We start from the raw sequence: 26,934 nt of genomic DNA, 5'->3' as shown, positions 1-26,934 counted from the left end.
GCGGCTCCTGGCACCCTCGGTCGGGCTTGGGCCCCGCGCCCCCCGCCGCCCCCGCCCCACACCCGCCTACCTGCTGCGCCCGCGCCCCGCGCTCGCCTTCCCCGCGGGCCGCCAAGTTCGCTTTCTCTGAGCCCGGGCTGGACGCCGATGGAACGGCCGCGATGTTCGCCCCGCGGCTCCTGGATTTCCAGAAGACCAAGTACGCGAGGTGAGGGGAGAGCGCGGGGCGCAGGGGGTGCGCGGCCACGGCGCTGTCGCTGCCCCTGCCGCCTGGAGCTCGCCAGTGGATAAGGGGACCCTAACCCGCCAGGAGAAGCCAGAAACCAGACACCAGGGTCGTTGTCAGCGTCTCCGCGCCCAGGACCCCGAGAGCGCGGGTTCCCGGCTCCCCTCTCTTAGCGGGGTGCCCTGAGGGGAGTCGCTGTACCGCTCCGAACCTCCGTTTTTAGGTGGGCAACACGGGGGCAATGAGAGTTCCCACACTTGGGGTCCCCGCCAGGATGAAGTGAGGTGATCCAGCACTTTGCACTGCGCCCAGAGTGGAGTGATCGCTCAGTGTCTGTCAGCATTTTTGTTAACGATTCAAGGCGTTGGTTCTTGTCACTCCCGCCAACAGCACTCCTTTCCCCTGCACCCCTCCCATCTCCCCACGCTGTACCCCAAGCCCACCCCGACCCCCCCTAGCAAGCAGGGAGAATGGGTAGGTGTGCTTTGCAGGTGGGACAACTGAGGCTGAGGACGAGGAAGCTGCCTGTGGCCTTTTCACAGTGTGAGGTCCGTGGTCCCCTGAGCCTCAGTCTCCTCCTTAAATGGGGATGACAGGTACTCCCAGGGGGTGGCCCAGTGAAGGCCAGCTCCTGGCTTTGATGCCTAATTAAGGGGCAGTGGGGGGTGGGGAGCACAGTCACGAAGTTCCTCTAAGAGTTTGGGGGTGGTGGGCTTACCTGAGAGCAGCGTGAAAACCCATTCCTGAGGTTGCCCCTCTGCCCCTGGGGTCTGGACAGGACCGGTGGCCCTGGGAACACGGCCTGGGCCTCTCCTCCTTTCTGGGCAGCCGGGTCTTGGAGGGGACATCCATCCTGTTTGCCCCGCACCTCCTACCCTCCCGCTCGGGTCTCCGCCCCTCAGCCCGGAGTGGCAGGGGGTGAACTTGAGCCATGCTGGCATTGTTTTGAGATCCGCATCCATGTGGCTCTGTGTTGAGGGTCCCCTGTGCCCCGAAGTTTCTACAAGTTCTGGTCAAATTGAGCACAGCTGAGCCCGGAGGCCCCCACTGAGCAGGACACACAGGGACAGAGACAGTGGGGGCAGGGCTGGTCCTTTCGCCTCAGGCTCACTCCCCATTTCTTGGGGGGCTGGAGAGGGTGTGTTCTGTCTCCTTCATAAAGTCGGGGAGTCCCCTGGGAGTAGGGTCCACAGGGGGCAGGATGTGAGGATGGGCCCCTGCAGACTGTGTTTTGGTGTGAAGGTGGAGGCGCAGCTGTACAAATCCCAGGTGAGGTGTGCACACCTGGACTTTCAAAGTCCTCGGGGGTCCTGTGGGCCATCGTCACTTGGGAGTTGGTGGAGTGTTTGCCCAAAGGGGAGGGAGAAGCCCAGGGCCGGAGGCGGTGGGTGAGACAGGCGGGGAAGGAGCTCTGAAGGCCGTTCCAGGGGCCTTCGCCCAGCCCGCACCTGCTGTGCCATCTCGGGTAGGCGTCTCCACCGCTCTGGGCCTCAGCTGGTTGATCTGCCGAGAAGGGAGGGTTGGTCTGAATGGCCTAGATCGGGCCATGGGTGCTGCTCACTCTGGACCGGGCTCTCCAGTTGGGCTGGGGCTGGCCCTGAACCCATCCTTCCATGCCTGGGCGGATGCCCCTTCCATTGGTGATGAGTCCAGGGAGGAAGTGGAATCACACGTCTTCTTCCTTTTTTTCTTTTACTGCAAGGCTTCAAAACCTGGTGTGTATATTTTACTTACAGCCCGCCTCGGGTTGGACTAGCTGTATCTCAAGCACTCAGTAGCCACAAGTAGCCAGTGGCTGCCATATTGAACAGGACGAGAATACTCTTCGGGGTGAGAGATGGGTGTTTGTCTCTGTCTGTTCTAGTGGCTAAAACAAAGCTCCACAGCCTGGGCGGCTTTCACACGACAGAAAATTTGTTTCTCGGAGTTCTGGAGGCCGGAGCGCTGCTGAGATCAGGGTGCCTGCAGGGGCCATGTCCAGCAGGGGCCTTCTTCAGGGCTGCGGGCTGCTGACTTCCTGTTGTGCGCCCCCCTGTGGTGGGGAGAGAAGTAGTGGGCTCTCTGACCTCTTATAACCCTGTCCATGGGGGCTCCATCCTCATAACCTAATTACGTCCCAAAGGTCCCACCTCCAAATATCATCATCCTGGGACCTGAATTCCAACATAGGAGTTTTTGGGGAGAGGGAGGACATGAATATTCAGGCCTTCACAATGTTCCTGGTTAGATGGTGTGTTCCCTCTCTGAGCCTCAATTTCCCCATGAATGGTCTGGCTGGCTGATCTTTAAGAGTCTAACCTAGAGTCCTTGAATGATTTATCTTCATCAAGGAAACCACTCACTGTAAAGCTGTGGGAATTAAAGAGAGTGCAGTGTTGGTGCACAGCCGGGCGGACTGACCAATGCAGAGAGGCCAGAACGGATCCCTGCGTGTAAAGACTGACTTTGGCAAAGGTGACGTAGCTGATCCACGTGGGCAAGGATGCCCTGCTGAACAAACGGGAGACAGTTGTTCATCCGGATGGAAACAGCGAGACTGGAGCCCCTCCCTCACACCACACGGAAAAAGCACTCCTGGCTGGATCAAAGATTTCAAAGTGAAATTAGAGCACAAACAAACAAACAAACAAACCTTGAAAACTTTTACAAGACATGAGAGAATCTATTTGGGACTTTGTGGTAGGTCACGATTCCCAAAGGCACGAAAAGTCTAAACCGTAAAAGAAAAGGTAGATAAACCAGATTGCACTAAACGTCAAGAGTTTCTATTCATCGGAAAATGCCATGAAGAAAATAGAAGAAAAGCCGCACACTTGGAGGATGCGTTTGCAGCCCATTTAACCAGCAAGTACTAAAGGTCCAGAATAGACGAAGAACTCAGTGAGAAAGAGACAAATGAGCCAATAGGAAGTGTGAAGACGGTCACTTTGCGGAAGAGGAGACACAAGCAAACAGGTCTGGCACGCTCCCACTGGTGAGAAAGGTCACGCAAAGTGAGGGCATAGGGAGAGACTGTTGTTCCCATGCAGCGTGGACGAAGTGTGGCAACACTGTGGTCGCGCTTCGGGAAACAGAAGTTACCGCGCTAACACGGACACGTTCACATCCCAACGCATGGCGTCCCCTTCCGGGCGTCTCCCCGAGAGAAATGGGGGCAGGTGCACCAGGGTCAACGGGCAATGTCGGGCACTGTGGAGACGTCGAATAGACACGGTGAGCGATAGCAAAACCCTGCAGACAGCCTGAGTCCAGTCACAGAGCGCTCAGGGACTGGCAAACCAGCTGTGCCATTGGGAATGTGGAGGAAGGGAGGTGAAAAGCTAGACAATGGTTATGGCAAAATCAGGACAGCGGTTACCTGTGGAGGAGGGAGGGGCGAAGTTGAGGTTAGGAAGGGTGCACAGGGTGCTTCTGGGTCCTGGCAGCATCCTGATTCTTGACTTGGAAAGAAACACAAGCTGGATTCTAAGTGCCTGAGAAGATCGAACAGTCTCTTATTCCCTGGGTGAGACTTAGGTGCCCACACCCCACTGCAAGGGAGGCTGGGAAGTGTAGTCCAGCCACCTGGGTGTGTCCCCTCCTGCCTCCCTTAGGCCCCGAGCAGCTCCTGGCCTCTGAGTAGGTACCAGCCAAAATCTGTTGAATGAACACTGGCAGTGTGACTTTGGACTAGCGAATTAACCCCTAGGGACACCCGTCCTCTCTCTTGCTTAATGCAGTGTGACTTTGAACAGGGGTCGTTATAAAACCACATTGTGGTTACCCTCCAAGCACGGGCTCCTTGGAGAACCCTCTCTAGATCATGGCAAGTGTATGTAAAAAGAGCCAAGAAACAGTGACCCTTCACCCCTCCATCTCGAGATTGTCCCTGTGAAACAGTGTCCGCCTGGCCGTTTTTGTTCCGCTCTACGGCTAGCCTTTTATCCTGAAGCTGAACTGTGACCCTTGTTGCCCAGCTTTTTTTGTCTCTCTGCATCCTGAGTTTCAAGTTCCCCCATAGTCCCAGTCATTGCCACCCCCTACTGTGTTTTATCCCCCCCATTGGACCCTGAGGTTGTCCCCCAGATTCCAGCTCTGTAAAGAACTCCACGGGGATACCCCCAGGGGATGCACCAGGGGAGAGGAGAATTCTCTGTGTGGATACATACCCAATCCATGGTCATTTCTGGGCGTTGGCCACGCCCTGTGGGTCCATGTGATGTCACTGACCTCCCAGTCTACCATGACCAGGTCAAGAAGGTCCCTATGGTGCCATTCTCGCTGTGGGGACTTGGAGTTCCTGAGGCCACATAAAAGTGGGTGCCGGCTCGTTCCATGGGGCAGTACTCCAGGGAAGCGGCAGGAACTTGGGCTTCGATTCTGCCCTCCTCTTTGCTGGGTTCTCTCGGGCAAGTGACTTAGTCACCCAGCCCTGCTTTCGTCCTTGTAAACAAGGCGAATGGGGGGGTGGCAATGCCCAAGGCGGCCCTAGTAGGCCTCCTCTTCACTCAGGTCCCGTCCGACAGCTTCGTGTCCCTTCAGAGCCACTCAGAGCCGGTCCTACTCCAGCAGGGGCTCCGAAATTCTGAAGGGCCCTGGTTCCGTAAACATTTTTTGTTCTTGTGATGCAGATAATGTGTGTGAAGCTTCCAGGGGGGAGACACAGTTGTCACTCCTCTGTGGTGGTTATTTATGTCTCAGTTCTTGTTGCTATTTACAGTTTCTTTTTCCAAAGAGGATTTGATGCAGTTTGTAAAAAGGAAGTTTGTCAAGGTGCACGGGCCTGTCAGAGGCACCGTGTGTCTCCGAGAGGCTCGCTCTGCTGTCTGTCCGGGGGTCTCCACATGCCGGGGGAGGGGTGGTGGGGCTTCACGGAGTCGGGAAGGGTGACCCCAGACCGAGAGCCAGGCCCCCGGGGAAGCATTCTTATACATGGTGTCATCTAATCCTCAGCCAGCCTGTGCGGATTAGGGACCCTTTTGTTTCTGTTGGGTTTGACTGGGATTGTAGAACAAATGGCAGGATTGACACCTGGGTTTGTCCGACTTGGCCTCTCTGCCTGCCACACATCGCGGGGATAGTAACAACCACAGTCACCACGGCTGCAGAGTGCGGGTCTTCTGCCCGCCTCAGCTCCTGCCACACGGGTGCAGTTCTGCGTCCTCCCGGCTGCCCTCGCCCTTCAGGGGCTGGCAGGCTCTGGGGCCTCGCCTGCTGGGCCCAGGCGCCCTCACTCAATCACTGGCAGGCCTGCCCTGAGCATTCTGGGGGCCCGTGTCCCAGCAGAAGCTCAGGTGCTGTGTCTACATGTTTAAAGCTAAAAATCAAGCTAATACGCTTTCCAACAAAACGGACCCTGTCTTCCTCCTTGACAAATACACTTCCGCAGTGACAAAGTTGAACACTGACACAGAGGCCGTCACAGGACTGAAGGCAGCTGGTGTCAGAGACGGTGGAGCCCAGGCAGTGGTTTGCGGTGTTTGGGCATTTGTCGCCTGCTGGCAGTGTGGGGGTGAGTAGTCAGACATGGCCAGGCACACTCCATGTTAGTCATTGTGTAGAGCATGGAACTGATTTCTTCTCAACTTTGCTGCGGCAGAACCACTGTTGCTGAGATTCGAGATTTGCACTTCTATCCAGGCTTCGTCAACAGCAATCATTTAAAGCCCTACCGTCCAGCACCACAGCACAAGCCGCCCGCGGCTACTTTAATTTAAACTTGTCGAAATGAAATAAAATTGGAAAGCTTGTACCCTGGTCGCACCAGCCACATTTCAAATGCTCAATGGCCACGTGGGGCTGGTGCTACCCCATGTGGGATGACTCAGACGGGTGACATTGCCTTGCCTCAGAAATTCCTCCTGAAGAGCACTGAAGAATATATATATATATAAAATTTAAAAAACCCTATGACTGTAAATTAAAGGAAATGTTAAACATTGAAAAATTTAAGTGATTTGTATTCTGAAATATCCAAATAGTTTTGTTCAATAGAAAAGGCGAGATGCAAATTAAGATGACTAAGTATAAAATTTAAAGTCAGAAAGTATTTAAGTAAAGCTGACATGTATTTTTTTTAGATTTTATTTTTTAGTGCATATTTATTTGTTTTCAGAGAGAGGGGAAAGGAGGGAGAAAGCGAGGGAGAGAAACGTCGACTGGCCGCCTCTCACACGCCCCCGACCGGACGCCTGGCCCCAGGCCCAGGCCTGTGTCCTGACTGGGAATTGAACCAGCGACACTTCAGTCTGCAGCCTGGCACTCAGCCCACTGAGCCACACCAGCCAGGGCAGAAATGTTTCGTTTTAATTTGATTTTTTTTGCCAATGTGGCGGAATCTCATTCTGTGAAGACGGGAGCACCCACACGGGGAATGCGACGTCTGCCTCGTTGTCAGCGTGAAGACTGGGAACCACGCCTTCAAGAGGGCAGTCCCTCCCCGCTCGAGTCACAAGTGCAGGGTGACACGGATTTGCCACCCTTGCAGGGTGCCGCCCCGGAGATGTGCGTGGGGACAGGGCTCATGGGGAAGAAACGACAGCTCCTTTAACAGCAGGGCACCTGGACGCGTTGTGGAACTTAGAATCGAGTGCACTGGGGCCCGTGGGACCCGGAGCTGGACCCGGGCAGGGGTTGGCCGCTCTGTCCTTTCCGGGGCTGCCCACCTGTGTGCCTGGGCCACCCCAGGCGTTCACCCCCTTCTCCCCCTCCCTCTCCCGTCTGACTTCACCCTCCAGTCCGCTGCCTCGCAGCGTCTGCTCTCTCCCAACCTCGGCTCTCTCATCTCCGTCTGCATCCAGTGAACCGTGCGTTAACCACCCCCTGGAACCTGGAGGCAGCAGAGAGAGCAGGTGTCTCTCCTCCAGAGGACTGGGTGGGGGAGGTGCGCTGTGGGTGGCTTCTGCCGTCAGACACCTGGGTTTGCCTCAGCCCCCGCCCCCCGCCCCCGCTGCCTTGGCCGTGTGACCTTGGGCATGTCACCTGGCCTCTCTGTGCCTTCATTTTCTCTTCTGGAACATGGGAAATAATAGTAGTACTAATCTCACTGTGTTGATTGAATCTCTGAGCATCAGTTTTCTATTCTGTTAAATAGGCAGAATAAGAGATTCTCACACACACACACACACACACACACACACACACACACACACACACACTGTAGTGGTTTGGAGGACTGCAAGTGCCTGGCCAGGAGCTTACAATGAGTGCGCCAACGGTGTGCTGTCCATCCTGACCCCTGTGGGGGCGCCCTTGAGCTGGTTACTTAGTTCCCTGGGTGCCGGGTCCTCATGGCTGCATGAGGGGTGTACTTACGGGCCCCCGGGTAGCCTGGGAGGTCACAGAATCAGCAGCTCTGAAAGAAGTGGTCGTGGCAGATGCCCTGTGCTTCAGTTTACACCAAGAGAAGGCTCATCTTGGGGCTAAATACCTGCTCCCTCAGGTCCACTTTTCGGGGACCCTCCCACAGCTCTGTCACCAACTAGATGGTGGGGATACTGGAAGCCGAGAGCGGGCTTGGGGGACGCTGTGGCTCTGATTTTGTTGCTGTGGCAGTGGAGCTGGTGGGGACGGTGTGGTCCAGTCCCGTTGAGGTCAACCACGAGAACACCCCCCCCACCCCCGCACCTGGGACCTCTGACTGCCCCACGGGCAAATCTGCCTTCCATTTGTCCGCTGGTTCATCAGTAGTTGCTGTGGCCCAGGGGTGCTGGGACTGACCCAGGTGCTGGGGGCCCGGGGCTGACCAGGACAGAGCTCGTCCCTGTCCTCTTGGTGCTCGTGTCCTCGTGTGAGCATGCCGACAGCTACACGCTGGAGCCTGGGGTGGCTGTGTGGCCAGGTGAGGCGCAGAAGTGTGCAAAGCCAGGGACACGATGCTTTCTTGGTGTGACTGCTGGGAGGACCATGCGAGGAGACGCACATGCACTGGCCACAGGGTGCCCGTGAAGTGACCCGGTGCAGAGGGGCTGACGCCCGGGGACCTGTCACCTCAGCAGCAGTAAGGCTGGGCTGCTGCTCCCCTCCTCGGCTGCAAACCTGAGCTGACAGGTGTGCAGGAGACACGGCAGGCGGGATCTCTCCAGGAGCCCCGCTCCGGCAGCCTTGCAGGAACGCACCTGCAGACTCCTCCAGGCACGGTCCCCCTTCTAGGTGTGTCCCGAGTCCCCACACGGTCCTGTCCCTTTGCTTACCATTCCCCAGCCAGACCACAAGATGCTTGGAGCAGGGGTGTCCCCAGACGTGGTCCACTGGTTCTCTGGTCAGTCCCACCAGGTGCATACCTCCAGGGGACGCCTTTCATATGCCATGTCACCCACAGCTTGGCTGTGCCAGGGTTCTTCCGCCCTGGCATCCAGTCCCACCTCGGCCCTCCCCACCCTTTGCTGTCTCCCCGTCTTGTTCCAGGCTCTCTCTCCTGGGGTTTTGGTTTTCATTCCAAGTGGCACCGGCCCAAGGGCTGCTTTTCCTCCCGCTCTGTTTCCCAGAGACTGAGCCAAGTTGCTGTCTGCCTTCCAGGAGCCGAGGATTCATGAATGGACACAGAGAGAGCCCCCCAGGGCAGGCTGGAGAGGGGGAGGCTCTGAGCGCCGGGGCCAGCTTGGCCCTGGCTGTCCTTGCCGCTGTGAGACAGACAGACAGACCCCCTTTGTCTTCTGGACAAATCTCTGTCAGTCCTCTGTTCTGGGGACTCAGGGCTGCCACCACCAGGCACTGGCCCAGCCCGGAAAGAGTGGCAGCAGAGGCTGTCCCTGACCTGTCTCACTGAGGACGGAGGCCGGCTTCTCTCTGGGGGCTCGGCCAAGCCAGGCGGACAGGGGGAAATGGCGGGCGCTCTGAGGCTGGGCCTGGATGCTCCGGGCCGGAGGGGAAGGAGCAGGAGGGGGAGCTGCTGGGGCGCTCCGAGCCCAGGCTGGAGGGAGGCCCAGGTGGTGGGGACAGGTGCAGGCTGATGGGGTCCAGGAGTTGGCCCACCTGGGCCTGATTGCTGCTCTGTGGGGGGTAGTGGTGCGGAATGCCCACCGTTACGGACCCCAGGCCTCACCGGGCAGGTGCCTGGGTCCCCCCCACCTCTTCAACCGTTCGCATCTGCGCAGCGCCCTGGAGGGCGGCGGCCTTTCTGCCACAGCTTGCAGGCTCAGTGTGTTGGTGGGACCAGCACCCGGCCAGGATGCTCAGTGTCGCCGTCCCCGGAAACCTCTCAACGCCCCCTTTAGTCACTGCCCGGCCCCCAGGGCCAGCCACTGTCCTGACGGTCATCCTCCAAGCCTCCTGCTGCCACCTCTTGAAGTTTCCACGTGTGGAACTGAGGGGCGTGCACTGTTGTTCGGTGCTACATCTGTGGCGCATCCCCCTGCCGGCGTGCGGTGCGTCCTCCCACTCCCACTGCGGTCTGGCGTCCACCCTGGGCACCGTTCACTTCCACCCTGTCCTGTGGGGGCATCTGGGGACCTGCCGGGACTCTCTCTGGGGCCAGCCCCTCCCCCCCACAAACTCTGAGGGGGCAGGTGTGAGAACCTCTGGTCTTGAAAACTGATTTCGAACACAGACTTTCCTATTTAACATGTCTTTGTTTTAGCTGATTAAAAAAAATTACTAAAGTAGGAATAAATGAACACAGTCATAGCTAGTGAAGCGACACAGAATACAAAGAGAAAAAAAGAAGATATAAAAAAATACTAAACGTTTTCCTCCCTGGCCCCCCAGTCTCGTCCCGGGTGCTCCCTTCCGTACCTCCTGCTTTTCCAAGTCAGCCGACTGAGGCTGTGTGACCTCGGGCAAGACACTTGTCCTGGCTGGATTCACCCGTGTCTCAGGAGCCTGTCGATTCCAGAAATTCCGAGGGGGGCGGTTAAAGGCTGGACTGTTCCATCTTGCTGCCTCGAGTCTGAGCAACTTGATAAATGCTCTGGGAGGATGGGTGATTGGGTCGTCGGGGGCCACCTGTGGCACACCTGGCTCTGTGTCGGCCCAGGTGGAGGGAGGTGGGTCATGGCCAGTCCCCTCGCACGAGCACTCGTGGGAGGCCCAGGGCAGGAGCCGCCTCCTGGGGGCCTCCAGGGAGAGGGGAGGGGCGTGTCCAAGATTGTGCAGCGGCCCGGGGAGGTGAGAAGGCGGCTCTGACACCCCCAATCTGCGTGGGGGTGTGAGGGCAGGGCTCGAGGACAGCATTCAGAGGAGGGACACTTGACCGGTGATCGGAAGGCTGAGAAGGGGGACAGGGACTGTTCAGCAGAAGAAGCGGAGTGTGGGCGGCCGGGAGGCAGGCTGACTGGGCTTTCCTGGGGCGAGGGGAAAGGGCGGGGTGTGCAGCAGGGGTGGGGCACCAGAGAGGCAGAAGCCCCTGGAACGCGGGGTCTTCCAGCCCACGCAGAAGCTGCCTGGCATGTTTGCGCTTGGCCCTGGCGCAGGCACCTGTGCTCGGGTCTCCAGGGCTTTGCCTCGGCCCATGAGGCCTGGGAGTCTGGTGCGAACTTGCCAAGGTGGGAGGGCCTGGCAAAGGCCGGGGCCGGGGGCCTGGGGCCGTGAACTGCATGGACCACTGGCCCATGAGGCAGTGAGTCCAGGAGCAGGGGTAGAGCGCTGTCCCTTCCCTTCCTTTGCCACCAGATGCACAGCCACCCAGGGGAGGGTGCCCAGACACACCTTGTTCTAGAGTGCAGACGGAAGGCAGAGCCTCTCCTGTCAGAACCATGGACAGGGCCGAAGGGGCTGTGGGTGCCCTGGGACGATAGCCAGGGAGTCAGGAGGTCTGGGTGGCTGCCTTCCCCGCACCACCTCCTGGCCTGTGGCCCCACTCCAGAATCATTGTGTGAAATGACCGTCACGCTCTCAGCCCTGCTTGGTGTGTAGCGCTGTCCCGAGGTTCCTAGAAGAGGAGGCAACGAACAGGGGACCACTTAAGCCAGGGCCCGCCTGCTGTGTCCCCAGCAGACATCGCTGATTCATCGGTCATTCCTTCCCGACAGGCCCAAGTTCATGCAGCACAGGCTCCTTTGCAACCTGGCCCTGCAGGGCACAGTCTTGGCCACCCCATCAGGCTGCCACCTGAGCAGGGTCCTGTTTGCTGCCCCCGTTGAGCCCGGAGGCCCTGGGGGCCGGTATGAGCGACATCATATTGTGCAGATGGACCATGTTTTGTCAACCCATCCGTCTGTTTTCCACGTGATTCTTAATGTGCGACCGAGATGGAGAACCGCTGGTATCTTCTCCTGGAGCCTGATCTTCAACTTGGAATGACAATATCTACTTTGCAAGGGCTTTAAATGGATGCTCTCCATGACATGCTCAGAGGGGGCGTGCACTGGGAAGCACACGGTGCCTGGGCTCTTTCGGGGAGCCCCCAGGGAGCGGAGAAAACAGCGCCCATTCTTTGAGCACTGCTGTGTGTCAGTGCTCCACCCATGTGGGCTTATCTCATGCCACCTGCAGGCGACGTAATATTATCTCCTTGACAAAGGAAGAAGCTGCAGCTCAGAGATGTACAGTAAGTTCCCATAGGTCACACGGCAGCTTGACCAGCTGTGCCTTGCTCAGGGGCCCGTACCTCTCCAGTTCAGGAGGGGAATTGACCTCTGTCCTTGCCTCCCTGCCAGCATCTGGCTCCGGGTCCCGGCTAAGTTTGGACCCCGCTGCGCAGAGTCGCCTTTTTACCCATCACATGTGGTGGCCACGTGGTCCCCTAATAAGCAAAGGCTGACCACAGGCGGGGATTCTGTTCTCCAGAGAGGGGCAGAAAAGCCCGTGTCCCTCCCCACGTTTGACCAGCCGTGGCCTGCCGGAAATGTCCACTTGGCCAGGGGACATTTCCCACACCCTTGAGGGCTGCCTACCTGGCCGCCAGCTCTGTGGTCGTACGTTCTAAGTTTTATCTGTGGTGAAAAGGACCCCATTGTCCCTCCGCAGGGGAAGGGACACACAGGCCTCACACATCCGCCCAGTGGACTGTTCTCACGATGGAAAGGAAGGCCCCACAGATAGAACTCGGTGAATCTCACAGGCAGGGAGCTGTGCACAAGAAGGCAAAGGCAGAAAGCTGCAAGGAAAAAAGGAAAAAAAAAGAGAATGGAAAGGCAGAGAATCATTGCTGGATCTAGCCCCGCTGCACTGAGGAAGGTCGTCTTCTTGTTGTGCAGAAACAAGTGTGTTTTCAACAGGATCCGAGTAGACAAGTGAGAACGTCCCCTTGTGGTGGTCAAGACAGAGTTTCCTTTCGTGTGAGCGTGCGTTTGGCCTGCACATAAGACATTCTCTTTAGACGGCAAAAAAACAGGCTTGGGGCTCCTGCAAGGCTCTGTTCACTAAGTGACCTTCTGGAGGAAGCAGGGCTGTGGGGACGGAGAACAGAGCTGCGGTGACTGGGGCTGCGGGGGGCCTGGGGCCAGGGGACCCGTGGAGGTGTGTGTGTGTGTGTGTGTGTGGGGGGGGAAGATCTGCCATTTGTCTTTGCTGCGGTGACGGTTCCATGACTCTGTATGTTTAGCAAAACTCATAGTTATAGCAGGAAAAGAAGACGTTTACTTACGTGAATTAAAAGGAAGCGAAAACACAAATTGATTCACTGTCCTTTTAAAATGCTGCTCAGAGGTTCACGGAGAAGGAACTGGGCTGCAGGCCATGCAAGTGAAGTGCTCGGTTCTCGCAGGCTGTGGGAACTGGGTTTCTTGGGTGTTTGCCCCGGCCCCGGGCCCTGTCCCCTCACAATCCCCCCCCTGCTGGCTTTCCCTTGCCTGCCTTTGTCACTGCTGGACATTCAATACCTGCCACTGCCCTGGGGGGGGGGACAAGGAAAGTTTTGTGGAGGCCAGAATATATGAATAAGTGCCCATTCTGGGTCGCCACGGCAACCGTGACATCACCCTCGAACCTGAGTGGCTGGCACCATGGGTGGCTTTCATGGCATTTGTTAAAGGGCCAGCAAGAGAGGAGACAGCCAGGTCATGCCTGGTAATTCCTGAGACCCAGCTCCCACCCAGGAGAAGGGCCCTAGTCTGTCCCCCCAGCCTGCGGAGCGAGTGCAAGTTGGCACAGTGCCCTGGGGGCTTCCGGGCAGAGTGGACCCAAACGAACCCTGTGTGCCCCTGGGTCAGTGTCTCCAGGGCTGCGGTGACAAGTGGCCACACACACGTAGTGGTTTAAAGCCACAGAAAGCGATCCTCTCACTGTCTGGAGGCCAGGAGATGTCGGTGCTGGCAGGGTGGGTTTCTTCTGAGGCTCAGAGGGAGCGTCTCCTCGGACCCCTCCTGGCCCTGGCAGCGGCTGGCCTCCCCTGCTCTCCCTTGGCTTGGGGACGAATCTCCACCTCCACTGGCACATGGTCTCCCTGCTCTGCGTCTCCTCTCCTCTTATGCAGACCCCAGTCCTACTGGACCGGGGCCCACCCCCTGCAGTGAGACCTCGATGTCGTGAATCTCACCTCTGGGAACAATTCTGTTTCCACACCCGGTCGCACGCTCGGGTTCTGGGGGTTTGGGTTCCGATGTAAGAATCTTAGCGGACACAACCCAACCAGCACCTGTTTTTGCTGTCGATACATAGTATTGAGTGAGGCAGCCGGGATCACCGATCACCGCCAGCTTCCTCCGGGACCACTTGTGGAGAGGGTGGGCTGACGGGCAGATTGTTTTGGTTGCCAGGGGAGGCTGTGTTTCCATTGGCCTCCCACTTCCAGGGGTGGGCCCTCCACTTTCTCTGTGACTGTAAGCCCGGCATTTACGCTGCCTCCGCACGGTATGTGGGAAGCAGCACTGCTGCATGTCCTTCCTCCGGACTCCAAGAGAACCCAGCACATGGTGGGTGCTCAGCATACGTTCCTCAGGGGGCGCAGACACGCTCAGCAAACTTTCCATCAACTGTACTAACATGACACCAGCATACAGAAGGTGCTTAATGAATGCTCTGTGCATGGCCCTGCATGGACCCAGCATACAGAAGGTGCTCAATGAATGCTCTGTGCATGGCCCTGCATGGACCCAGCATACAGAAGGTGCTCAATAAATGCTCTGTGCAGTGTACCGCTTGGAGCCCTGTGTTCTGAGCCCTGTGCTCATTGTTCATTTTTGTGGATCTTCATAGTAATAATTGGGACCTTGGAGGGGAAATTTTTGGTGTTTCAGTTTCCACTGAAAGGAAGTTCGAGGACCTTGAAACCATGATGACAGGGTGAGGGGGGCTGGTTTCCTTGGGGGAAGGTTCCCCCTGGGAAGGGCGGAAGGGTGAGGGGTGGCGTCTCCTGGGTCCAGTGTGCACATGTGGAAACCCGTCCAGCTGCGCCCCCTGGGGAGCGGCAGGCACCGCATGCCAGTTGCAGTGAAGAAAACAAGAATAGGAAACAAGGAGAGTGCGGCAGCCCCCCCATGTTTAGCAAAGTGCACCGGGGGATCAGGCGGAAAAGACTGGCGAGTCCAAAAAAATGTAATAGAGTGAGAGGGGGAGGGGGGTGGGGAGGGGGTGGGCGGGGAGCAGGATCCCTGTCTTCCCTTCCCAGGGGCCAGGTGTCTAGGCCTCCTGACCCAGCGCCCAGGAAGGGTGCCTCTCCTTCCAGGTTCATGAACCACCGGGTCCCCGCGCACAAGAGGTACCAGCCTACGGAGTACGAACATGCGGCCAACTGTGCCACCCACGCCGTGAGTCCACTCCTGGGGGCTGAGAGCTGTTGCGGGGGGCACATGCAGGTCAAGGTGGGGGGCGGTAGCCTCTTCGCTGGGAGAGTGAGCGGTGGCTCTGAGCGTACCACTCTGCCCTGGGGACGGCTCGGACTTTCCAGGGAGAATGACAGTGGAAGCCAGATTTGAAGAATGAGGGGTTTGCCCTGCAGACAAGGTGGGGGTGTTTTCTTCAGAGGGACCGCATGTGTAGCAGTGTAGAGGCCGGAGGCAGCGCGCTGTGCCCGGGGACCTCCAGGCCAGGGTCTCCGGGGACACGGAGTGCAGGGCAGCGGCCAGACTTGCTCCTTGAAGCGGGGAGTCTTGGCTGTCTGCTTCTTTTGATCCACGCTGCTCGGTATGGCAGCCCCCGGCCTCATGTGGCCGTTGACACTGACACTGAAGTCAATTCAAACGGAATAAAAATTCCTTCCTTAGTGGCACAAAGCACATTTCAAGTGCTCAGTAGCCATACGTGCTCGGTGGCTCCCTAATGGGACAGCGCAGGTTGTAAGGACAGTCCCACCGAGGCGGGTTGACCGGTGCGGGGCCGGAGTTGGGGAGGGCTCTGCCCGGCCCTGGACCCTGAGCCGGCCCCGCCCCCTTCAGCTCTGGATCGTCCCCAGCATCCTGGGCAGCTCCAACCTCTACCTCCTGTCGGACGACAGCTGGGAGACCATTTCTGCCTGGATTTACGGCCTCGGCCTCTGCGGGCTCTTCGTGGTGTCCACTGTGTTCCACACGGTCGCCTGGAAGAAGAGCCACCTCAGGTACCCGCTGCCTGGCCCTCGGGGGTTGGGCCTGTGGCACGTCCTCGGGGGACCAGGCCCAAGGGATGCAGAGTGTGACACGAGCGTGCCCAGCACTTCCTGTCCTGCACCAGCTGGGCTCGAACTCCCTCACAGCAGCCCGGGTGAGTCTGGGTGACAGCCTCCCTGTTTACAGCAGAGGGGACAGAGCCCAGAGAGGGGCGCGGACTGGGTCCAGGCCGTCGTCCCTTTACCTGGCCCAGCTGGGGCTGGATTCGAATGCAGGCCTCCTGGCTCCAGAGCCTGGACATGGAACCACAATGCCAGACTCCAGAGGGCTTTTTTGGGGGGGGGGCACAGTTTGATAGTTTTTGCCCTTTACGTCGGCCACAGAATTTTCTCATCATTTGAAATCTGCTGAGAAGCCCAGTATCTGAACTAGAAATGCAGGGGAAGGAGAGGAGGTTCCTCGGTGGGACCCCCGGGCGTCTCTCTTTAGCCCTCGGGGGGCAGGGAGCCTGGTTTGAAAGCCACAGCTCTGGTCACTCAGAGACGGGGAGGCTGAGGCCCCAGGGCGGTGGCTGGATGGAGGGGGCCGGGGCCACCGCGGCTGGCCGCGTGACGCCAGCCCTCTGCCCCAGGACGGTGGAGCACTGCCTGCACATGTGTGACCGGATGGCCATCTACTTCTTCATAGCGGCCTCCTACGCGCCCTGGTGAGTGCCCCGCGGCCCCACGCCCGGCCGGCCGCCTCCTTTCTCTCCCTTGTTCAAACGCTGACTCCGCCCGGAAGAGCGAAGGTCAGGGGCCGCCTTCACCTGGTGCTCAGCGCCACTTTCTCACGCTCTTCCAGAGTTATTTTGTGTGTGAGAGCGAGTGCTCGGAAGCACGTACGTATGGGAACACCTCTGTGCACAGGGCACGCACGCCCGCGCACACGCGCACACTTACAGTGAGTGTGTATGCACCACTTTTCTCCCCCCTCACTACAACGGGAAGGGGGCCTTTTGCTCTGTCCTCCTAGTGACGCAGCTGGGACATCTGTCCACGTTAGCACGTCGGAGATTCTTCATTCCTGTTGACAGTGGCGGAATGCTCTCTGGCCACGCCGTGTCTGCGGGTGTGGGTGGCGTCCAGAGACCCCACTCCTCCGCCACTGTAAGGAGAGCCATTCTTACTTGCCTGCGTGTGTGGGTCCCTGGGCCGGAATCCGACGAGATGTCTGAGAGGCGACCTGTGTGACCTGCAGGGACAGCAGCTTCGGACGGTCGAGGCTGATCTTTGTGGGATAAATTCCGAGACCTCCGTACACTTCTGGGAGGCGGGGAGTGGGGCTCAGCGATGTGGTGAACGGTTTCGCCAGGTCACCCTCCACAGATGGTACCAGGTTAAATCCCCTAGCAAGTCACTCAGGGTTATTGAAAGTTCAGGAATAAGGAACTGCCAAGCTTCAGGTCACACGCTGAGGGCCTGGGAGCCTCCCGCAGGGGAGAAGGACCTTCCCGCCATTGACCGTGCTCCCTGTGGCCGGGCAGTGCTGGGGGTCAGCACACAGAGGTTCTGTCGGTGGACGCAGGTCTGTGACAGGCCAGTGAAGGCGTGGAGAGGCGGGCCTGTGTGCGGAGCTCACAGGGCACAGCCCTGGCGTGGGGGCCTCGGGAGGGCTGCCTGGAGGGGGTGTCCCTCTGAGGGGTGGGGAGCCACAGAAAGGTTGGCTCCACGTTTGCCCAGGGAATCTCTATTTTTGGCTGTCCTAAACAGCCAAAAAAAATAAATTTAATTATTTAAATGTTTAAAGAAATTTTATTTACTTATTTTTAGAGAGAGGGGAAAGGAGGAAGGGAGGGAGAGAGACATCAACGTGTGGTTGCCTCTCATGCGCCCCCTACTGGGGACCTGGCCCACAACCCAGTCATGTGCCCTGACTGGGAATGGAACTGGCGACCCTTTGGTTTGCAGGCTGGCACTCAATCCACTGAGCCACACCAGCCAGGGTCAAATTTATTTTTAGTTGTATTTTTTTCCATTACCAGTTTGAAGGTGATTGTTTTTAAACACATTTTATGTGGGTGTGCCTTCCCTGGAGAACATGGGACCACGATCGTACATCTCAGCGACATTTCACACCCTGCAGCTAGCACCCAGATGGGGACACAAAGCAGCCCCCTCGTGCCCTGTGTCCCCTTCTCCAGTCACCATCACTTCCCCAAGGGTGACCACAGTCCTGACACCTGTCTTCACATAGTGGTTTTGCCAGACTTTGAACTTCGTAGTAACGGAGTCATCCTTGTTTCAGATGTTGCTGCTTTCGCGCGGTGTCTGGTGAGGCTCATGGAGCTGCGTTGCAGGAGCTGGTAGTGGCCTTGGGAGCAGGGAGGTGTGGAGGAGGCTGGACAAGGGCCCAGGAGAGACGTGGTGGGGACCTGACCCCCAGTAGTGGGCACAGAGGTTGACAGGAGAGGAAGGACGAGTGGAAAGATATTTCTGGAAACCGAGTAGACCCTGCTGACTGACCGAAGGTGGGGGAGAGGGACAAGGAGGGAACAGCAGGGGTCCCGGGAAGTGTCGACCTTGACCAGGAAATTAATGACTCTGAGGAGTGCTGGGAAGTCGGTCCTGCTGACTGTCTGTCTGTCTGTCTGTCTGGAGGCATCATCCGACTGGCCTGGCCTGGGCTTCAGGAGGGCAAGACTTGCTTCTCTCCTGACAATCCTCATGCTTCAGGTAGTCAGGTGCCAGGTAGGCAGGCAGACGGAGACTTCTGGAAGTCTAAACGGTCTTAGGGGAGGGGTGCAGCTTGGGTGGGTGCGCGGGAGGCCCTGGAGCGTGCCGAGAGCAGAGGTGAGAAGCGGAGGCCACCGGAGGGGCTCGGTCCACTGGCCACTCCTCCATGGCCCGAGCTCACGAGGGAGCACCTGCAGGTGCCAGGAGCCAGGTAACCTCGGGGCTGTTTTTGGATGTTGATGAGAGGAGTCAAGCTGGGTTTTGTGCTCCACTGCAGCGACAGTGACATAGATTTCTAGAGTAATCCTCACTATCCTCTCCTTTGCTGATTTAATAATGCCTGGGTTTCTGTTCTTGATTCCTGGCTGTGGCCACGGAGCTGTGTTGCCCTCTGCTGGTGGCCAAGGATATGGCCGTAACTCCTTCTGGGACTTAGGGTCTCACAGCCAACGCGGATACAAGGCCAAGGTGGGGACAAGTGTCTGGTGTGTGACTTGCTCAGGAGAACGACTCAGAAGAACTTGGGACTGACTGGATGGGGGGGGGTGAGAGAGAGAGACTGAGGGGCTCTGTGGGGACCGGCTTCCTGGTTGAACACCTGGGGGCATGGTGCAACGGGGACAGACAGGCGGTGTAGAATTATTTTTTGTTGTATTGCTCTGGTTTTTCAGCTGTTTTCTGCAGAGCCCTGGAGGGTCCTGGGGACCACCGAGGGGGTGGGGGCATCTGGGCTCCCTTGTCTCTTCCTCAATCAGAAAACCCCATTTTTTGTTTTTATTTTCATTGTTGACAGATCGGACTTACACAGAAGCTTCGTGCGTAGCGTCTTGACTTATAAGAAAGGGTGCTGTCGCAAGAGCTTGGCCTGTGTGGGCATGAAATGGCATGGCCCTGGCTGGACCCTGGAGCCGGACTGGCGGGGTCACGGGCTGTGCACACGTCTAGGCCCCAACGGGCTCCCCATTCAGACGCCTGCTGGCCCCACGTGCCCTCCCCCTTTGCGCTGGGACACCCGTTTGGCTAATTTTCCTCTAATAATTGCTCCTTGTGTCACTTTCACTTATTGCCTCTGCACCTGTCTTCCCACGGGAGCCCGCGTTGCGCACGGCGGCCACTGCTGACGGATCTGCTCTGGGGTCAGCTTCCGGGGGACGGGCCCACCCTGCAGGGCGAGGCCCCGTGTCCCCTCAGACTGTGCCCTCGGCTCTCCCCAGGCTGAACCTTCGGGAGCTGGGCCCCTGGGCCTCCCACATGCGCTGGCTGGTCTGGATCATGGCCTCTGTGGGCACCGTGTATGTCTTCTTCTTCCATGAGAGGTAAGACGGCGGGGAGGCTCAGGCAGCGGGCAGCCCTCGGCAGGACAGGAGACCCCAGGTGACCCTGCAGGCATGAGGGCATGGCTCTGCCGGGTGTCCCAGTGGACAGCCACCAGGGCCACAGTCCACAGGGTCAATTTGAAGAGTTTTTTTTTTTTACAAGGCACTGCAGATTCCTGGGCCCAGGGAAGAACAGTGTTGAGAGTGACCTGCCTTCCGTAAGCTGTGCCGGCAGGCATGGAGGAGCGAGCGGCTCTGAGCCCTCTGGACTCCCCTTACTTCCATCCTGCCCAGTGGCATGACGGGAATGACTAAGTGGGGGCACGAACAGGGCTGTAGAGGTGACGAAAGCAGTGACAGACTCCTGGGCCTCCAGGGAGGCAGTAGGTGTCAGCTGATGCAGCTGCTCGGGTCCCTGGAGCGGGGGGGGGGGTGGGGGGGGGGGGGGGGGGCGAGGTCCTGCGGGCGAGCATGCCGGGATTGGATCGTTGTGTCTGCCCTGGCTTGAGCGCGGGGGGTGCCCACATGCTTGCTGTGACCGCATTTCCAGTCCTCGAGTATCATTTCACGGATGTGGAAGCCGAGTCTCAGAGAGGGAAGGAGACCTGCCCAGGGTCGTCCAGTCCTGCCAGCAGCTGCTGGGTATAGTCAGGTGACAACTCAGCCCAGGGGGTGCTCTCACGCTTGCGGTCAGGGTGTCTCCTCCTGCCCAGGCCTGGGGGCTGTCCCGAGGCTGAGGGGGCTTCTCTCCCCCCGAGGTACAAGCTTGTGGAGCTGCTGTGCTACGTCATCATGGGCTTCTTCCCCGCCCTGGTCATCCTCTCAATGGTAAGTCCTGCCCGCGCGGCTGGGGCCTCACCTCTGCCCGACTCTCCAGATTGTCAAGTACAGCCCTCTCCTCTGAGAGAAGGGGAACTGAGGCCCCGTGTGTCCGTGTGACTCGCCTGAGGAGGCAGTAGAATAGGCAGGTGGCCCCCGAGGGCCTCGCCTCCCTGAGCCTCAGTTGGCCCATCTGTCAAATGGACGCAGTAACTCAGGCACCAAGGGTGCTTGCTCATCAAGGGCGCCTTCTTTTTGCTTACTTTTTTTTTGGTTCATTTTCTCTAAAACTTTCTGCCGTGCGCATGTATGCCTTTTCAAAAATTATGATTAAAATAGACACACGTTTATGATTTCAGCCATCTTTAAGGGTCCAGTGCAGCAGCACTTGGCACACTCACACTGTCATGCAGCTGTCCCCACCCTCGGCTCCAGAACATTCTCACCTTCCCAACTGAGACTCTGTCCCCGAGACACACTCACTACCCCCCCACCCCCCGCCAGCCCCTGGGAACCTCCGTTCTACTTTCCTGCTGTGTGAATTGGGTTCCTCTCAGGACTGCGTACGAGTGGATCACGCAGTGCTGGTCCTTTGGTGACTGATTACTTCACTGAGCAGTGTCCTCAAGACTCCTCATCTTCTTCCTCTAACGCTGAGTAATGTTCTGTTGCCTGAAATGAGGGGATGAAATCCATTCGTCTCTCTGTGGCCCTGGGGCCACTTCCACCGTGGGCGGTCTTAAGCCTGAATCTAGGATTCATTTCACTCCCTGCTTTTGCTTCTTTGGGGTTTTACTTTTTAGAAGAGATAAAAAGCTATAAAACATTCCATAAGAGTTTGATGGAAACCCGTTCCACCTGAGAATCGACTCGGGGAGGTGGGACGACTCCACGGGGTTGAGATGCCCCCACCCAGGACCCCGGGCTGGCTTTTTGTGGGGGGTGGGGGTGGGGCGGGGGCCAGGAGCTCCCCACCTTGCTGCCTGCTCCTCTGACCTGTGCCCCACCCTGTCCTTGCCAACAGCCCAACACCGAGGGCATCTGGGAGCTGGTGGCTGGAGGGGCCTTCTATGGCCTGGGCACCGTGTTCTTCAAGAGCGACGGGAGGATCCCCTTCGCTCACGCCATCTGGCATCTCTTTGTGGCATTTGGTGCTGGTACCCACTACTACGCCATCTGGAGGTACCTCTATCTGCCCAGCACCCTGCAGGCCAAGGTGTCCAAGTGAGGTGGCCCAGACTGCATGGGACACTTGGGCTGTTGGAGCAGAGCATCATGGGAAGTGTTTTTGCAAACTTTAGCCCAGAGTGCAGGGCCCAGGCCCATCTGCCCTCCCCTGGGAGAGCTTTGGATGGGTCCGAGGTTACTTCTAGTGACAGCCGTGCCGTCCCTTGGGTCCTTGGTGAGAAAGACAGCATTTAGTCATGGCTGCAGAGGAGAAATTTACCCTGTAATGCATTTATATTCTTGACAGTGTCTCCTAATACAATGGACATTAACATTGTCAGAAAAGGGTACCGACGTTGCCCTGTAAATTGGGCAAGGATGGGCCAGTATATGCTTCTCATGGTCCTGAGAAATCGAGCAAGGGGTCTGGTGGGTTGTTTCTATCAGGTGTCCAGGGCCTCCTTCTCTGCTACCAAAGTCCCAGCTGGGGAATGTCCCCCTGTTCAGGGAAAATCACCCAGTTTGTAGACCAGGGATGGTGGAGATCTGTGACCGTGGCAGACATCACCAATCAACTGCAGCATGGGTGGTGTCAGAATTCTCAGCCTGGTGCTCTGGGCAGACATGACTAATCAACTCGGTACTCCAATGGCACCACTTTGCCTCACCTACTGGTATGCCCTGTGGTCAGAACATGCCCAGGCCAGGTTAATGTCCCCGTGTGTGGGAGTGTTTACTTTCACTCTCTCTTGTTCCTTTTTGGAAGCTCCTGGAGTGGGTAGCGTGGAGGCCATGGTGCACACCCTGAGCAGCCCCTGACCAGCTGTGGTCCTTGGTCCAGAGGAGGGAGCAGTTGGGAATGAGGAGCTATTCCTTGGACATTTCTTCTCATGCCAAAAATATCCAGGGAAACTCCGAGAGGCCCTCATGCGAGGGGCAAGTGCATCCCGGAGCTCACTTGCCTGCCCCAGACCCAGGGTTTGTGATGCTGTTACTCACACTTGTGCTCAGTGCCCGTGAGTGGCCCTGTGGGAGGGAGGCCTCGCTCATCTGATGGGACCTGGGTGAGCGTCTGTGATGCCCCCACCTCTGGAGCCCCTTGAAGCCCCACCACAGGCCTGAGCGGAGCCAGCCCTCTGTGCGCGGCACACGGGCAAGCCCTGGGGAGGCCCAGGCCCAGCGCCAGGTCTGAACCGGAACCGCAGTCCCCCCAGATTGAGGATCTGTGTCAGATGAGCCTCGGGCTACAGCTCCCAGTGAGAGCCAGGCGGGCAAACACGGGATGCCTTATGCCTAGTTCTAGTACATTCCAGGGCATTCGGTGCTGCGGCCTCTGAATCCCATGCGTCCAGCCAGTATTAAATCACCTGATCTGGTCCACAGACAGGAGGGTCCTGAGTGGGCAGAGGCCTGGGGGATAAGCTTTGTCTTCTTACTCATGTGTGTGCGCGCGTGTGAGTACATGTGTGTTTACATGCGTGTGTGCATACATGCAGCCACACTGGCACACTCAGCCCCTGGAAGCTGCCTTCGTTCTGTACACCCGCCATGCAGTGCTCACCAAGTATTTCCCATCAGTGGGGTCGAGGTTGGAGATCGGGGAGGGAAAGCTGGGGGGTGGCAGGCCGGGGCAGGGACACTGTGACTCAACCTCTGGGCCTCAGGCCCGCGTGGTGGTGGTCCCCGGGATGATGTTTAGGAGACCTCCCAAGGCATGGCACCGTGTCAGGCTGAGCTGACAGTCCCGCCACCTGCATTCTGAGGGGGACCACAGTCCAGTGCTTGGGACACTGACCTGGGACTATCCTGGTGGCCACTACTGAGATGCTCTTCTGGTACCTGCATTCCTTGTGCCCCCTCTTCTGGGCCTCTGATCTGGCATTTTCCCCGAGCTCCCCCTTTATGCCCCAGAACCTTTTGAGAAGGGGCTGGTTTGCCCCCTCCTCCACTCAACCCCTGCTCACCCTTCAATGCCCTGCTCAGGAGCCTTCCGGGATGCGCGCTGGGCGTGTGGGGTGGAGAGGGCGTGGCGCTGGAGGTTCAGACACCGCCCAGAGTCTCAGAGAGACTCTTGCTGTCGGTCCTGAGGCTGTCACATGCTAGGGTGCTCCGACAAAGTGGCTGTCCCACCCCTAGGAAGCAGGGTGGGGGGTGGGGCAGCTGGCAGCAGACTGGCCTGTGTGACACTCTGGGCACTTGGGCAACTGCTCCTGAGGTTGGTGGGGCAGCATGGGAGGTAGCTCCGGAGGAAGAAACTCAGAGCTTCCTCGGATCTGCCTGCTCAGGGCCTGGCCCCCTGACGAGTGTGAGGGCAGCTTTCCCGGTCTCTGGGCTTGGTGACAGCCCTGTGCTCCAGGGGCGGGGGGGGCCGCATGGTCCCAGGATGTTGGGTGCCCTTTGGGTTGGGATGCGTATGGGCATCTGCTCAGGCTGGCCTGGAGGGCAGGAGGGGCAGAGCGGATCCATTTGTAAAAGAAGTGGCCCCGGTTTGGGGGTGCGGCTCTGCCTCTGTGTGAAATTCCAGGTTCCAGCTTCCGCGTCTGCACGAGTGGCTGCCCGTCCTGCTCCCCCCGGCCAGGTGTCCCAGGGTCCACCCGAGTCATGCAGGGGCAGCCTCCTGCTGCCCGGGAAGGCCTTCCCTGGGGGACACAGGGGCTCTCATCGTCTTTGATACTCATTTTTATAGACCTGTCATGTCTCCGGTGCTTGACAATGGCATTGGTGGCGTGACTTTTCAGAAGTGTCCTGCTGGCATTGGACCTTTCCTGTGTTTGTGAGATTGCTATTTTGTACTATTAACACAGTATTTGACAAACATTTGTACGAAGAATAATCCTGCCAGTAGATGGCACTGTCTCTGCTGGGGTAGAAAGAACTTCAATAAACAAAACTTCGAGAGGCCTCACTCTTGCCCAGTTGTCTTCTTAACAACAACCGTTGTCAATTCTCTTCCCTGAAGCCAATCTCTCTGTTCATTGTAGAAAACCTGGGCTATCTCGAAAAGCACACGTAAGTGAACTGCGCTGGGGGTAGCTGTGTAAGAAATGACTCTAAACCACGGGGCGTCACCCAGCACCCAATGCCGCTCTTGGCTTCTGACCGTCAGGAATTTGGAGTCCGGGTCCTCTGCCGGAGGACTGAAGGGTCATGTGCTTATGGGTTTGGGGGCAGACGCTGGCAGCTGGCTCACACCCTTGCTGGTGAAGCTGGCCAAATACTCTTTTAAAATGTAGATTTTAGCCCTGGCTGCTGTGGGTCAGTGGATTAAGTGCGGGCCTGCAAACCAAAGGGTCACCAGTTTGATTCCCAGTCAGGGCACATGCCTGGGTTGTGGGCCAGGTCCCCAGTAGGGGGCGTGTGAGAGGCAAACACACATTGATGTTTCTCTCCCTTTCTTTCCTCCTTCCTTTCTCTAAAAATAAATAAATAAAATCTTTTTAAAAATGTAGATTTTTTTACTATTCAGGCTGACTTCTGGTATGACAGGGCCCACAACTCAGCCAACAAGAAGTGACACAGGATGTCACATGGGGCCACTGGCTGGGGGAGGCAGAGGGAGCCAGGGGAATTTGTGGACAAGCACGTTATTGCATTTGCTGATGGAAGGAAGAGGTGAGGCACAGTGAGCAGGCGTAGGGCTGGCTGGTTTGGGCAACGTCAAGGTCTCGGGGGTCCAGGCGCTGTTTCTAGTTTTGTGCTACTTGGTCCTGGGGCAATGAGGGCAGGGGCGAGTGGCCTGGAGTATAAGAGCCCCCGATAGAGAAGCTGGGGGGCTGGTCTCCAGATTGGTAGGCATGCATGTGAAAGGCGAGCTCGTAGGCGAATTGTTTACATCTCTAGGGACTGGCTGAGCCTGGGAGGGGCCGTCTCTCTATGCTCAGTCAGGCCACAAGTGACTTCCACATGTGGCCTGGGCTTTCTTACAGCAGGGTGGCCGGGTCCCAAGAGAAAGAGAGCTCCAGGCAGATGCGGAAGATGTGAGTCATCCCTTCTGCCACATTCTGATGTTCAGTACAGCTAAGGAGGTCTCCCAAGGTCAAGGGGAGGAGACGCAGACCTCCCCCCACTATCAGAGGAAGGCGCGTGGAACGCGCCAGAAGAGCCAGGAACGGAATGAAGATCAAGATGGATATCTTTGCAAAGTGGAATCTCCCGCAATCCCCACCCTCGAGAAATAATCACTCAGCATTCCCTGCCTATGTTGCTCACATACCTTTGGAATGTGATTTTGCAAAAGCAAGGTGATCTGTCACCGATGAAATGTTGTGACCTCAGACAAGTCCTTCAGCCGTTCTTGGCTCAAGTTACCTTGGGGGCTCCCATACATTTCTTTTCTCAAAAACTGGAAGGAAGGTATCCAGCTGGACTGAGCTCTTTCACCCCAACTTTGAAAAGCAGACATCCACTCCCAATTCTCCATTTAAGAGACAGTTAATACATTGAGTTTTCTCACCGTTCGTTATTTTTCTCATACCTCAGCATCATCAGCCGAGTGGTATCACCTAATGCTCCCAGGCAACTCATCAAGCGCACACCGACATGGGGGGCATTCGTGAATGCACGAGGCCCAGCCCAGCATGTCTGGCTCTTTGGCAGCATGCGTGCCCATGTATGTGGGTGTGTGTCATGGCCGTCATGCATGTTCGCATTTTGGGCTAGTGGCATTGATCCCAGCTCCTGTGCGGGTTGGAATACAACTCGTCAACATGTCTCTGGTCCCGAGAGCACTGGAATTTCCACACAGATGGTCCAATGACCGCCGCAGGGGGTGATTTCTTGTTTCACCCAGCTTAAATTGTTTTCCTTCCTACTGAATGTATTGGGGCAACCCTGGTTAGCAAAACCATACAGGTTTCAGGTGCTCAATTCCATACCATATCACCTGTCCCAGGCATTGTGCGTTCACCACCCCAAGTCAAGTCTTCTTTTATCACCTGTTACCCCCCACACCCTCCAGCGCCTCTCCCCAACCCTGCCTGCTGGAAGCCTAAAATTTTTGACAGTTACACGAACGTAGTTCAAATTTCTTTAGAACACATCAAACAGTCAAGAGTGAAGCAATCTGACGTGACCTATTTGAATGGCGTTAACACCTTGGTCCCTTTGTTTATATCAGTTAACACGGCCACTGCCCCGGCCCCATTCCCTAGCTATGTTAGAGTGACTTGGAATCCGTTTCTTCCCGTTAGGTGTCCCTCCTGAGCTGCCAGGCCCCTGTCACGCACCGCCCACTGGTTGCCTGCAGTTGAATATACAGGTAAACCTCACACCGACTTACATCCAGCGTCATCACTGCCGCCCGGCTGGTCTTA

General features: G+C 57.5%; 1 protein-coding gene across 2 annotated transcripts; it reads left to right on the top strand.

The window, feature by feature from the left end:
- Nucleotides 1–85: 85 nt before the first annotated feature.
- On the top strand, nt 86–26,875 carry MMD2 (monocyte to macrophage differentiation associated 2). 2 transcript variants are annotated; one of them, XM_053657010.1, is made up of 8 exons: nt 86–208; nt 14,748–14,829; nt 15,457–15,617; nt 16,238–16,312; nt 19,535–19,636; nt 20,395–20,464; nt 21,480–21,637; nt 26,812–26,875. In XM_053657010.1, exons 1-8 carry the CDS (start codon nt 162–164, stop codon nt 26,822–26,824), a joined length of 708 nt encoding a protein of 235 aa, XP_053512985.1. In that variant the 5' UTR covers nt 86–161; the 3' UTR covers nt 26,825–26,875. The 2 variants fall into 2 exon arrangements, with proteins under 2 accessions (XP_053512985.1, XP_036993830.2); XM_037137935.2 differs by lacking the exon at nt 26,812–26,875 and having other exon boundaries at nt 21,480–24,512.
- Nucleotides 26,876–26,934: the final 59 nt, after the last annotated feature.

This window comes from Artibeus jamaicensis, unplaced genomic scaffold, assembly GCF_021234435.1.
Source record: "Artibeus jamaicensis isolate MK-2021 breed Jamaican fruit bat unplaced genomic scaffold, CSHL_Jam_final scaffold_3151, whole genome shotgun sequence".
Taxonomy (NCBI): Eukaryota; Metazoa; Chordata; class Mammalia; order Chiroptera; family Phyllostomidae; genus Artibeus; species Artibeus jamaicensis.
This window is presented reverse-complemented; position numbering and strand designations above follow the sequence as displayed.